Source organism: Amblyomma mixtum, chromosome 5 (genome assembly GCF_055824585.1).
Source record: "Amblyomma mixtum isolate Tamu chromosome 5, ASM5582458v1, whole genome shotgun sequence".
NCBI lineage: Eukaryota > Metazoa > Arthropoda > Arachnida > Ixodida > Ixodidae > Amblyomma > Amblyomma mixtum.
This window is the reverse complement of record NC_143016.1, coordinates 88422675-88435444: the sequence shown is the minus strand read 5'-3', so window position 1 is coordinate 88435444 and position 12770 is coordinate 88422675. Positions and strand designations below refer to the sequence as shown.

Here is a 12770-nt window from a genome sequence, read left to right as displayed (position 1 = left end):
GCTTGGGCAAACTGTGGGAGGCTGGCACTTACCACGCCCGCAGGATCGACGAGCAGCAAGTGTCGCCGTGCCCCATTCTGCATGCCTGTGAGCACAAACTGGCCCGGTGAGTTGTGTGACTCGCGCACAAGGAAGTCCCCGTCATGAGTGAGGCGCGCCTCGCCCTCCTTGCGGCTGATGGCACCGTGGAACCACGGCTCCCGCTCCAGGGTGGCTCGGTGCCAGGCCTCCTCTTGGGCCACACCGCCCGCAGACGGTGCCACCGGAGCTGCACAGACAGAGGTGAACAGACAGTGAGAGGTGATAAAGCCTCGCATGGTACTGGAGCTCGAATTCCATGTGCAACTACAAAACACAGAGAACATAGGCATAGGAACACAACACGCATGACAGCTAAGACTGAAAACAGCACAAATTTTTTGACGAGGTCTAGAGGAAGGACAAACACCATCGCCCTGTTCATCCTTCCTCTATCTAGTCCTTATCGAAAAAAATTGCACCGTTTTTCGTCCTTGCTGCCAAGAATTACCAACTAGCCCGATCAGCCATGCTCGCAGACATGCACATGAGCGCTGTGTTTTGCTCAGTACCTGTTCCTAGTGTGCAGTGTTCCTAGTTGTGCAGTGGCTTCAAGCGTCAAGGTCGCATCAACTAGCCTCCACCAAACCATTACGAGACCTTACAATACTCAAGTCAGGAGGAAGAGAGAGACCAGAGTTGCTGTAACCCCCCCATGCGGACAAGATGCTTTGCAGCACGCAGGAAAAATCCAATGAAGGGGACTGAAACCAAATTTTCCTCGCCATATCCCACAATAAACATACCCATAGTGCATTTTACACCAGTGATTAATGCTTAAAGTATTTTGTTCCTAAGTGCTGATGCAAAGTTCAGTGCTCTAAAAAGAGAGGAAGAGGTCCTCAGCTGTTACTAGACTTTAGGGGTGACAGCGCGAAAGATGTGGGCGAAAAAAGAGGAAACACAGTTGTCCACGTCTTTTGCGACGTCACCATTGAAATGTATCAGCAACTCGCCTACTTAGCTATAGTGTATACTACTAGATATAGGCTGACATCACCTAACTTCAGTTTCAGCATAAAAAATGCTTTCCTGTCTACTGTGACGAAGAGTGTTCAGGTGGAAAGGGGGAGGAGAGAATGCACTAATAGCGGGTTAGCAGCATACAAGTTATAAATATATGAGCCCTGAATTTGCCCACTATGAACTGTGTGTGTGTGTATGAGTGTATATGTTTTAGGTTTTATGATGCAGCATAACCAACTAAGCATATCATGTGCCAAACACTGGGTTACAATTAACGCTGATAACTGGGCATGTTGGTAAAGGTTCTTAATAACAACAGCACCAAGAAGGCCAGATGTGACAAATAGAAACAGGATGGACAAGCACGTGTCCTATCTCTTTTCATTCGTGCTGCAACCGCCCTTTTTTGCACAGCTGTTAATAATGAACAGGGTTACAATAATTAACAAAAAGATGCTCACGCATGTCAAAGGGGTCCAAGACGCCATTCTTGCAGAGCCCACTGTCCTGGACAACGTTGACATATTCTGTTAAAAGAGAGAAGGCGAAAACATCTGGAATGAAAAATCTTCACTGCAGATCTGGCAACTGCACTCCTCCTCCTAGGAAAATAGGAAAAGGTAAAAGCGTGGCAGCATCAAACTGCAGCTCGCACTAACTGCAGAATATCTTTTGAGATTTACTCACCATGGCGTTGCACGAGAGGTGCCGGTGGAAGCTCCTCGCCACTCAGGTCAATGAGGTTGGTGTCACGAGAAACCTTGCGTGCATTGGGTTGTGGTGGAACGCCCACAGGTGCGCCAGGTAAACTGGGTAGCGCTTCTCTCGAGGAATCCTTGACAATCTGCAATGCCAACGAACCATCATGATCAGGCATGTGCTTGGCACCTAGCCAATATCCGCTTTTGACCACCCGGTCGCTGCCTTCATAGCGGGCCAAGGTACAGGCCACCAGTTGAAACAAATTTTCATAAAACTGTAGTGCAACATAACATAACTAGCACTACTGGCCGTTTTTGTTTTGAAAAAGAAAATGCAAAGAGGACCTGCATTTTCAACCAAAACTTACCTCAGTTGCAGGCTCGGTTCGGTAGTCAGGCAGTGGGGGCACTGGTGGTGGTGGCGCCTCGGGCGGCATCTTGCCAGGTAGGTCGTTGTAGTAGTCAGGATCATCTTTCGTTGGCACCACTGTTTCTGGCCTGCAAGCACACCCACAAGTAGCCATGTGTGATTGCCTCGACTCAGGATGAACCACAAAGCCGGTTAGATGTGCCTTTTCGCAAAATCCCCTAACTCGTAGCCGCAGCAAGAGCGACTGGTGTAGCTGTAAGGATAACTGCTTTTCTTGCAACTTTGACATTCCAGTGTTTTACGTAATCATCGTTCCACAGATTATTCTGAGCACCTGCACTTAAGCGCCCATGCGTCTGATCCTTCTCCAAATTTCTAGTGCATCACCCCCGGGGTGCTCAATAGACTGCAAAACTTAAAACCAGCAGTCCAAAAATAGCCCAAAAGTAGGAAGAGGCTCCAGTGTACTAACTGAACTAAAAGCACAACCTAAGCCTCTGGAATGCAACGCATCTGCCAGACTGTCCATTTCATCTATGAGAAATGAAAATGAGCTGCAGCCCCTGGCTAAAGGGGCAAGCTGACGTGAAACCCTGCTTGTGTAAATATGCTCCTCACCTCTTTGGTGGCAGCCCTGGCGTGGGTGCAGTGCGCATGAACTCCCTGAAGCGAAGTTCAAAGGCATGCCCGATGGTTGAGATGACGTCCTGCGCCAGCACACCACCCGAACATTCCAGCACGAAACAGGCTCGTGCATTCTGCCCGTCCTTGGCCACATATGCTACGAAGTCTAGCGTCTCCTGCAAAGTGGACACAGAAGGGGGAAAAATGAAAACTGAAAATTGGTTCTTGCGGAAACGAAATGGCCCAGTATTTGCCTCACATATCTCGGTGGACACTCCAACCGCGCCGTAAGGGAAGGGAGGAGGGTGGGAGTGAAAGAGGTGCCGTAGTGGAGGGCTCCGGAATAATTTTGACCACCTGGGGATCTTTAATGTGCACTGAGACTGCACAGCAATGCGGCCGCTGTGGCCGAGGTGAAATGAGCATTTGTAATTTTACTTTGGCACTGAAAATTGCACAAACTGAAGCGCAACCTTGCGGTCAAACCTTGCCTTTGTCAAAGTATCCCTCCACGTGGCCACATCTTAGTAAAATTTTGCCGATTCATGTTAAGTATACAGTGACGCTGGACTATAATGTAAATGCCTAATTACTGGCGGGTGAAATTTAAGTTAGTTTTTGGCAGATCACTCTTGCCGATGTACAATCGTTATTGTGCTCACTTTCAACATTGGGATACAATAAAACAAACGCATGCACTGATTGAAAAATCGCCTTTCAAATGCCAGTGAAAATCTTCCACAGTGTTTCTAGCAAAACTGCTGTGAAATAGAGCACCTTACACAGAAAGCTTTCCGTTACACTGAACAAAATTGGGAGCTTAAGTTTTAGTATTTGGTCCCTTTAATGTATGCCTCTGCAACTTCCTTTTCCCAAAGAAAAATGCCAAAAAGAAAACAGCAATAACAATAAACAAATTTCAAAATTTTCACACTTGCTCTTCTACTCCTTTGGCAGCAGCAAAGCAGCCAGGTCAGTGCACAACCATCCAATTAAAGATTTACCTGTATCATTCACACAAAGAATCGGTAGCCGGCAAATATAGCAATATGTTTACTACCCCTAGTTAAAAAAATAAAAGTTACGCTAGACAATGTGTAAGTCTGCAGAACTCCTTTCAGCACAAGTGCCCATCTATTCTCAGCAAAAATCAACATCTCAAACTCACCGTGTCACCAGCAGAAGCAAACGAGATGTTGGGCATGCTGTGGTCGGCGATCACTTGGCCACTCTCTACAATGGCCAGAGTGAGGTTAGAGCTGGTGACGCAGAGAGTGACATTGGAGCCAGCGTAGTCTAAATTTGGCCGATCGGCCAGCATCCTCTGCAGCCGCCGATCCACCTGCAAAAGGAAAATCATAGCAGCACTGTTACACGCCTGTACATGCCCAACTAAAAAGTGCACAGGCAAAGCAAGATTGGCGCAGGACATCTTGTTCTGACACATCATGAAATTACACATCAGCGAACTGCACTAAATACATGGCGAGTCAAATGAAACATACCTGAAACACATCACTTGGTTAACCAAACAGCCTGATTATCTTGTAATGCGGATTTCAACTGATGAGGCACATTTCCCCACTAAATGTGCACATACATTGCTGCATATGTTACATGTTTACTTTCAGCGGCACTATGACAGAAAGGGGCCTGTAAATGTTTTCTCTAGGGAGGCAGGGAGAAATGTGGATCATGATTGATGCTGCTTTTGTCAACCAGAAATGCACACAACCAACAGAAATTTCACCCTTCTGAACCAGGTAAAGCTACAGCAAGTAATTTCAAGAAGCACGTGTTAAAGTTAGCTGCTTGCTGGGGAGACGGATTGCTGGGCTCAACTTTCAGCATGTGCCCACCTGCTTAGAGCTCTAAAAGGGCCCGCAATACATGAATGCTGGCAGTCGCACAGCTGCGAGGCAGTGCGCGCATAATTTCAAAACTGCTGGCCTCGCTTTTCCTGGTCCAAACATCCGGCCTGGCTGTGAGATCTTTCATTCTTTTACTACGCCTGTGCTTTCTGTGTTGTTGCTTGCTTCCCTCTACCAGGTCTGTTGAATGTGAGCATTGAGTCAGTCAGCAGCACTCATCTCTCTTTTCAACGCCCACGCATGCACACTGCTAGTTGCTGGGGCAGGAAGTGGAAAAGAAAAAAAGGAAAGAAAAACTCTGTATATATATATATACGATATGCGCTATGCCAGCTGCAGGCCCCCGGTGGTGATAAATCATTGAAAAGTGCCCAAGTGTAGCTTTACAACACACACAAATGCCTGCAAAGGAAGCTGCACACGTACACGAGCCGCACACAGCCGTGGCTTTGCAGTGCAAGGCGCCATCGGATACAACCATCACTCAACTGATAACACTCGGCACAGCAACGTGGCAGGCACCCAGCTCGAAACTGTGTGCCCTCACCTCGCACGCAACAATAAATGAACAGGCACTGTGAAATGGGCTAAAGCTTACATCAACACAGGTCTAGATAAAGGCATGGTAATTATCATTCGCCCAACAAGCAACCCCTACTTCTGCACTGTACTCTGCACCCAATATAACGCAGCCAAGTGCTCAAGAGCTTGCTCAATGAGAGCTACAGTCAGATACAACTTGACTGCAGTGAAGCTCAGCCCACATTCATGACCCGTCACACATGCTGTTCCTGTGCCACAAGGGAATAATAGTCTGACGTTCATGCTCTTTTGCTATCTAAACAAAAAGAAGCAAATCCCAAGTCAAAAGAATATATGTGAGATTTCTGATGACCCTGACCTGTTTAGTGAAGTCAAACATTAGTTTTCTATTATGATTGGTAGGCACCCAGCAGGCCACCGGCTGTTGCCAACTGCTGTTCTTTTTTTAAGTTGTATCTACGGCTTGGACTTCTCAGTTTTTACTTTCATATCAGAATGCAACTTCTTTTTTTTTGCCCCTGGTTTACACCTCAAACTCTACCCTAGTTGCATCCTACTATAGTGATTTTTATTTGTATCTGAGCCACAATGAAAAGCGAATCTGGTCACACAAGTGCAATACATCCAGCAGTATTTAAGTAAGACTGAGCCTTCCTCTGGCACACTGATCTCCTATAGCTCCAATAAGCTCCAAAAACGTCAAAGCATCACTTGTGTACATTAAAAATTATGCACATTGCAAATGTTTTTGAGCTCCTTACCTTTCTTTTCTTATCCACAGGCCTCAGCCCTGCTGCTTCACAAACCCTAGTGATGCACTCCCTGGAAGTAGACAGACAAATTACATAATTTTACACTGCACTACTACTAACATCGCAACAAAGAGTGATCCATTGCAATAAATGCTGTAGAAAAAAAAAAGACAAACTTACTTTGCAATCAGGGACCGTGTATCAAAATCCAGTGACTTCATTGACATCTTCACATCAAGGCAGCCAATATACTGCGAGCAAAAAGAAAGCACAGTGAAGTCAGCATACCACTCTGCAAGGTGTATGCACTGATGGCAAATAATCTTTTATTAATTCAACAAAGCAACTCTGCTTATCTGAGCTACAAGTTACAAATGCTAGCAAAGCAATGAAGCAAAAGAAGAGAGCAGATCAGGAAATTGCATCTTTACATGAAGGTATTACTCTCCTGTCACACCATTCAGCTGGACACAGATTTGCTGAAGTGCCTACTCAGTCCACAATTAGGTGCAAAGTTAAAACCAACTGCCATGCAAACTACATAAGCCTAAGCCCAAAGAACACTGTAAAATCATCAGGAAAGAAAGAGTGCTCTAATCAGTAGCCCCTACCACAGATGTCACCAAACAAAGCAACCCCAGTGCACAGACAGAGCAACAACAGGGCTTGTGCACAGAGGAGGCACATTTGCAGAGAGAGCCCCATTCAGCTCCCATTTCTCCTTGCCCAGTCACCTTGAGGAGCAGCCCACCACTCCCAATTTCCAAATGGCACAGTGCCTCAACAGGAAAGAGAGGGCGAGGCAGGAGGGGGACACAGCATAAGAAAAGAAGTCCCTCCCTCTCCCCCTATTCCAGGTAGTCAAGAATGAGCAGGCCTAAGGGCCAGCTTGCCCGCCCTCCCTCCTCCTCGGAGCCACCCCCCCCCCCCCCCCTCCCGCGGACAGTCTCCCTGCCTGTAAAAACTCACAGGTGGCTTCTTTACAGCTCTGAACACAAGGCTTCCTTCCTTTGCAAGGGACGAAGGTCGGGAGAGGGCAGGGAGCGCCCGCGAGAAGGCAGCAACGGAAAGCCCACCCTACACCAAAATGGCGGAAGGGAGGGGCAGACAGAAGCTTTGGGACGCAGTGCCAGCTGTTCTTTCGCCTCCACGCAAACAGAGAGAAAGGAACCTTCCGGCGGGAGGCGGAACCCCCCTCCCCCCCACCTCAACTCGCATCCCGCTGTGGAAATGCGCCGAACGACGCCGAAAAACCGGAAGTAGAGAAGCACGGCAGCCCGCACGCACGAACTCGGTCGTCGTCTGCTTCCGGTTTTACAACACGCTTCTTGTTACCGCGACACGCCATCCCAGTGGCGCCCCTGCTGCCAGCAGCCATCATTTCGGGGCTTCCGATCTGCCCCGCGGAAGGGGCGAGGAGGGCGGGGCGGAACCGCGGTCGGAGAGGAGGACGGCGGAAGTGTAGAATGCACGAAACGGACTGAAAGGGAGCCGCACGCGATCGTCACAGAACGCAAAATCGGCGGGTGGGCGAACCCCCCCCCCCCCCCCCCCCCCCCCCCCCGCTCTCGATTGACCGGCCGGAAAGTGTGCCGCGCAAGCCGCCTTCTGCCGCGGCGGAAGTGCCTTTTCTCGACCCTCGAAGTTCGCGGCTGAACGGCTGGCCAAGAGAGGGCCTCGACTGCATCGACTAGTGAAACAGGGAGGGGCTCTGGGGCATTTTCCCGCTGATAGTGGAACGCAGGCGCCGCGTCAAACTCAACTCGTTCCAAGTCCAGTCCACAACTTTCGATGGTCGACGTGCCAAAAGCACGCCGCCCCAGGCAGCGCAGTGCTAAACAATGAGCACACAGATCTCTATTTTCTTCTGCTTTCGTAATTTTCTGGTAACGTTGCCTGAAAGTGACTGAAGGAATGGTGCAGTTAGGAAAGGCCAGCAGGCACATACAATGAATAAAAGCGGTTTCCCAGCGACACTACAAGTCACGGCCCGTATGGCTTTGGTCGCCTGGCAACTTCTGCTTTCACCGTCAGCAAGCAACAGTAGTCGTGCGATAGGCGAGAATCGCAATGTAGAAGATCAATCATTTGACGGGATTACTATAGGGAGGCACGGACGATTAGCTATTGTGCGAAGAGTCGAGTGCCGATGCCGCTGCGTTTATATTACCAATCCGTTGCGCACCCGCGAGGGGTGTCAAGTGGTCCCAAACCACCCAGGCGCCGTCAACCCGTCGCCCAAAGGGCACAGCGAGTTCGTTCTGCCTCTCTGGCAGCGTACGCGTAGGCCGCGGGCGACACGCGTCGGTGCCTCGGCGCTATTTGCCGTCATCCGCGGGAATCGGGCCAGGGAATATCGCACGACCCGCGACGCCGGGGCCCACCATGCAACGACGACGACAGGACGCGCGCCTCGCTCGGTGTTTCCTGCATCACCACCCAGAGTGGAGGCCGTGCCTTTCACGCGTCCCCTCAGAAGATATGGGGCCACCAAACGCCGCGCACTGTTTCAGCGCCACTGGCACGAAGCGTCAAGAAAACCGAACGTCACGCCGACAGGCGCCATTCCTGTCGGTTCGCAGCCCCTCCGCTCGGCATTCTGCACGTCATTTTCCCACTTGGCGAAGACCTAGCTCAGCCATAGACAGAATGAGAGAACTGCACGAGTCAATATGTTCCAAGTGGAGTCCGTAATCAAGGACATCCAGAGGGACCCTTTTTCCAGCGAAGGTATTTGAAGCGCCTGGCTAAACCCGTACATCCAAACATAGCACACGGCAGAGAGGCTCACCCTGACGGAATACGTGACTCCCGGGCCGAGCACTTGCTGGTCCGTGTGCAGCCAGCCCCGAGCGGGTCGGCTCACGAACCCCGAGGGCGCCGGGTGTGGCGGCTGTCCGGGCGTCCTGCCTCCGCTGGGGCCCCCCAGCTGGGACCAGGACGAGGCAGCGGTGGCCATCCGGTTGCCGCTGCGGCTCCGGGGTGCCGGACTTCGGCTGCTGCTGCTAACCTCGGAGGTGTGCTGCTGCGGCGGCGACGGTGCCGCGAGGGCCGGCGGCGCTATCGACGCAGCGGGGGCCGGGGGCGAAGAAGCGGATATCACAGCGGAGGGACCGTTAGAAGACGACCGGCTTGCGGGACTCGGTGTGGGGCTGACGGGAGCCGGAGGCGCCTGGCACTGCGGTGGCGACGACGACACGCATGCGCTCCTGCGGCCAAGGAAACGAACACCGCGGTTATCGCGAAGCGCATGTGTCTACCCGGCCTCCAAGTCAGGGTTACCACAACATTCGTTAGGGTGGATTGTAAAATAAGAACAATAGTGCCCTGCCCGTACCGCCTATGGCGCAACAGGCTTGAGCCACAACAGTGGGATCCTCACGGTGCTTTTCTCATTTTCGTGAGCGTGCTTCCCGGAAAGATGCCCGGTGCTGTGGCCAGCGCTCCCAGATCCGCAGTATTGGATCGGAATGGCTCGCAATGCGTGATCACAGCCCGCATATGCACCTTTCCGGGGGAGGGGGGGGGAGGGGGGGGCAAGGAAGATAAGCAACCCTCCTCACCCCTGGGGCAGGCGCGTGTATCGCTCAGCGCCGTCGGCGAGCGCCGCGTCCTCTCCTCCTCCGGCGCTGGCGAGCAGTGAGGATCCCTGGTGCAGGAGCGCGGGGTCCTCCTTGCGGCGCAGGTTGGCCTCGAGGTGCCGCACAAAGGAAGGCGCGGGCCCCGCGCCCGGGCCCTGCGCCGCCCCGCTGGCCCCGGCGCCCGTCCTCGCTCTGCGCAAGACGCCGCCCACGCCGCCCTCCGAGACGCCGCTGCCGCTCAGCAGGGAGCGCTGCTGCTGCTGAGAAGACTGCTGAGTCTGCTGAGAGGACTGCTGCTGCTGCTGCTGCCGGGACGGGGACTGCTGGTGCTGGTCGCTCCGTCGCCTGCCCAGGGGCCCGGACTTGGGCGACTTGGTTCCTCCGGCCGAGTGGAGCGCCGCGCTCTTCTTGCCAAGGGTTCGGCCGCCGCTCGTGCAGCAGTCAGCCAGGGCGACGCGCACAGGGCCTGCAGAGGGGAAGAAGGCGCCACGGTTGAAGCGACGCGGGCCTCCATGCTACGAGCACTGACCGATAGGGAACGTTTTATTGGCACGAAAGAATTGGATCCCTCCGCTCTGGGCAAGGAGGGTAAGGTGAGAGATCATGAGCGAATGCATGTTAGGAAAGGTATTTGTCTTCGCAAAACGGGCACGCGGCTGCGCTTGCCTGAGTCATGTATAGCACAACTAATCCCTTACACTCTTTTGACGCGATATATCGTTAAAGGCCCCGTTAAACAGAAAACCCGGCGTCGGCGTTGTGACCGAAACATCCCGAGCATGACTCTGGCAGCCCAGAGAGCAACCTAGGAGGCAGGTGGGCCACCTATAGGTCACGTGACCTCGCGGCGTCATCACAACCTGCCCACCAGAGAGCGAACAAAACTCCCCACCGTGGTAGGTGACAGTTATATCAATGATCGGTCGCTCGGGAAGAACAACCTGGGCCGCACAAAGCCCAGCGCTGGGAGCACCTGCCATCACAGGGCAGGGGCGCATCGCTCAACCGCTGCACCACTGCCCCAGGAGGAGTATGAGGACTCCCAGGGATCGATGAATGCAAAGTAGAGAGTGACCTTAACCCATATTACGCTCAGATGGGGGCCCCGATGTCGGCAGTGCACTGCCAGCAGCTACAGCGGCATACGAAAACCTGCACTAACAGCGCTAAGGCCGCATGCGTAAGGTTCACGTGCCAAGCTCTAACGGGCTCAAGAGCTCCCGGAGAACAATGCAAAAACTCTGGAACGTCCGCTGTACGCCAGCCGCGTCCGTGTTCACGCAAGGGGGCGCCCGAGACTGCAAGCCGACAATGTAACGACAACCGTTTCGCCGTTCCTTACACTAGACTGAATGGACAGCATCGCGAAATGTTTATAAGTTGAAGACAAGCTTTCCATGAAGAGGGCCCAATCCCCACGAACGATGGCGGTGCGTTCGACGAAGTGCATCGGCGCCTGCAGCATCGCACGCACACGGACAGCAACGAGAGACGCTTCAGCGCTCCTGGTTTTTATGTGTCATTGAAAACAACGGAATTGAGAGAAGGAAAAAAAAAGGACTTTTCTTGAGAGTACGCCGAGTACACCTATCCAGCACCGCAGACGAGGTTTTCTTACGCACTAAAATAATAATAAAAAATTACCGACGATTACGTTACTTCCTAATGCGAAATTTGAGCGCAGCAAATAAGCTGTTTCACCTTATCGATAGATTGAGGCAAAGAAATCGAGCAACACATGTATGCGCTATCACAGAATTTTTTTTTTTTTTTCACACGTATTCGCAATTTCGGCTCGGGCGGTGCACATATACAGATCCGCCGCCACCGATCTGGCTCTCTGATTGCCACCGCACAGGGGTTGCATTGGAGGAGGAGCGAAGAAAGGAATTAAGTTCGAGCCGGCGCTTTGACAACCGGAGACTCGCAGGAAGAGGGGGGAGGGGGGCGGCGTGTACACCCAGCGGCAAACGATGGGGGCAGAAGCGCGCGCAGCAAGCGGACAACACGATAAAGGGAGGAGGGAAGAGATAGCAGCGATTGACTGATGCCGCTGACGCCGATAGCGCTGGGGGGATGAAAGGGGGGCGGAGCTGGTTACAAGGCCGACGACAACGCCGACGACGACGCGAAACCCAGGAACGGACGCCAAAGAGCTGCGCTCTAAAAAGCTTTCGTTAGTTGAAGATCTGAAGCTCACGCCTGGAACTCTGCTCCCTGCTATTATACGACAGGAGAGACGCAGCGCTAGAGGACAGCTGGCAGCAGCCCTGCCCACTGTTTCAACAACTTGACGAGAAGATTCGTACTGGTGCGGTTATTATAAACATTGGACCGCACATCACAAACGAAGTTTAAGCATACAGCCTAGCCTGGTTCGAACCAAGTGTCAAGGGATCGGCGCGATGTTTTATGAGTTTTTTTACACACAACGTTTTACGCGATCTAAGCGGCTCCTCCGGTGGATGCGATCGCGCGGTACGCCACAGCTGTCGAAAGGCAGGCGGACCAAAAGGCGCCCGATATCCGCCCCGGCCCCTAATTGCCTCCCGATGACAATCTCAGCGCGCAGCCGTGCGAACCAACAGCCGTCATTTTCGGGCCGTAATTGGCCCGCGCGCGGTGTCTCTCTGCATCTGCGACCCTTTACGCCGCGGCGCCTTTTTCCCAGCCCGTGGAAGGCAGCCAGCCAGAAAGTTTCCCGGCACGCCTGTGCGCCGGCCACGGTGCATGTGTTAGCGGCGGCGGTGCAGCAAAGAGGCGCCACGCCATACGGCCTACGTGGTGTATACGCGGGCGTGCACACACATTTGAGAGAGCCAAGCGACGCAGGAGTATAAACTGTGCGCGCGTATGAGTGAGTCAAGAGGGGAGAACACGTGCGTATGCGGAGGAGGGTCTCGAGCAATGCCTCCCAGTACTATACGAGGGGGGGGGGGGGGGGGGGGGGGAAGCAGCGACTTTCCAGTCGAGGTAAGGCGAAAAAGTACACACCGAACCGAGAAAAAAATGGCGTCTAAAAAGTAAACGCGACGTAAAAAAAAGCAGCAGGAGAGTGAGAGCGTGGATCGGTACAAGGATTCGTAAGACGGGAACGGTTTCGCTGCTGTTGCGCTCTAAGGAGCGAAATTAGAGCAATCATATCAGCCAGGAGGCGGAGAAAGAGAGAGAGGGGAGGAGGCGAAGCGAGCCACAAAGGAGAAACGCGCGCCGGAGCGATCAAGCCACCAGCGCAAGCAGACCGACATCCAGCACAAATGCGCCGTCGGCTGACTCGACACTCG

At 52.8% G+C, this 12770-nt stretch overlaps 1 protein-coding gene across 3 annotated transcripts in view; it reads right to left on the bottom strand.

Moving 5' to 3' along the window:
* Shc (SHC-adaptor protein) overlaps positions 1 to 12770 on the bottom strand; it is a 33466-nt gene that overhangs the window by 2877 nt on the left and 17819 nt on the right. For all 3 annotated transcript variants that reach the window (XM_089545476.1, XM_089545477.1, XM_089545475.1), the window contains exons 2-11: positions 9469 to 9952; positions 8697 to 9114; positions 6086 to 6156; positions 5915 to 5975; positions 3908 to 4081; positions 2734 to 2915; positions 2114 to 2243; positions 1732 to 1888; positions 1506 to 1571; positions 33 to 268 (exon numbers count right to left, since the gene is read on the bottom strand). In XM_089545476.1, coding sequence (XP_089401602.1) covers positions 33 to 268; positions 1506 to 1571; positions 1732 to 1888; positions 2114 to 2243; positions 2734 to 2915; positions 3908 to 4081; positions 5915 to 5975; positions 6086 to 6156; positions 8697 to 9114; positions 9469 to 9952 — 1979 coding nt within the window. The remainder of the gene's footprint in view (positions 1 to 32; positions 269 to 1505; positions 1572 to 1731; positions 1889 to 2113; positions 2244 to 2733; positions 2916 to 3907; positions 4082 to 5914; positions 5976 to 6085; positions 6157 to 8696; positions 9115 to 9468; positions 9953 to 12770) is intronic.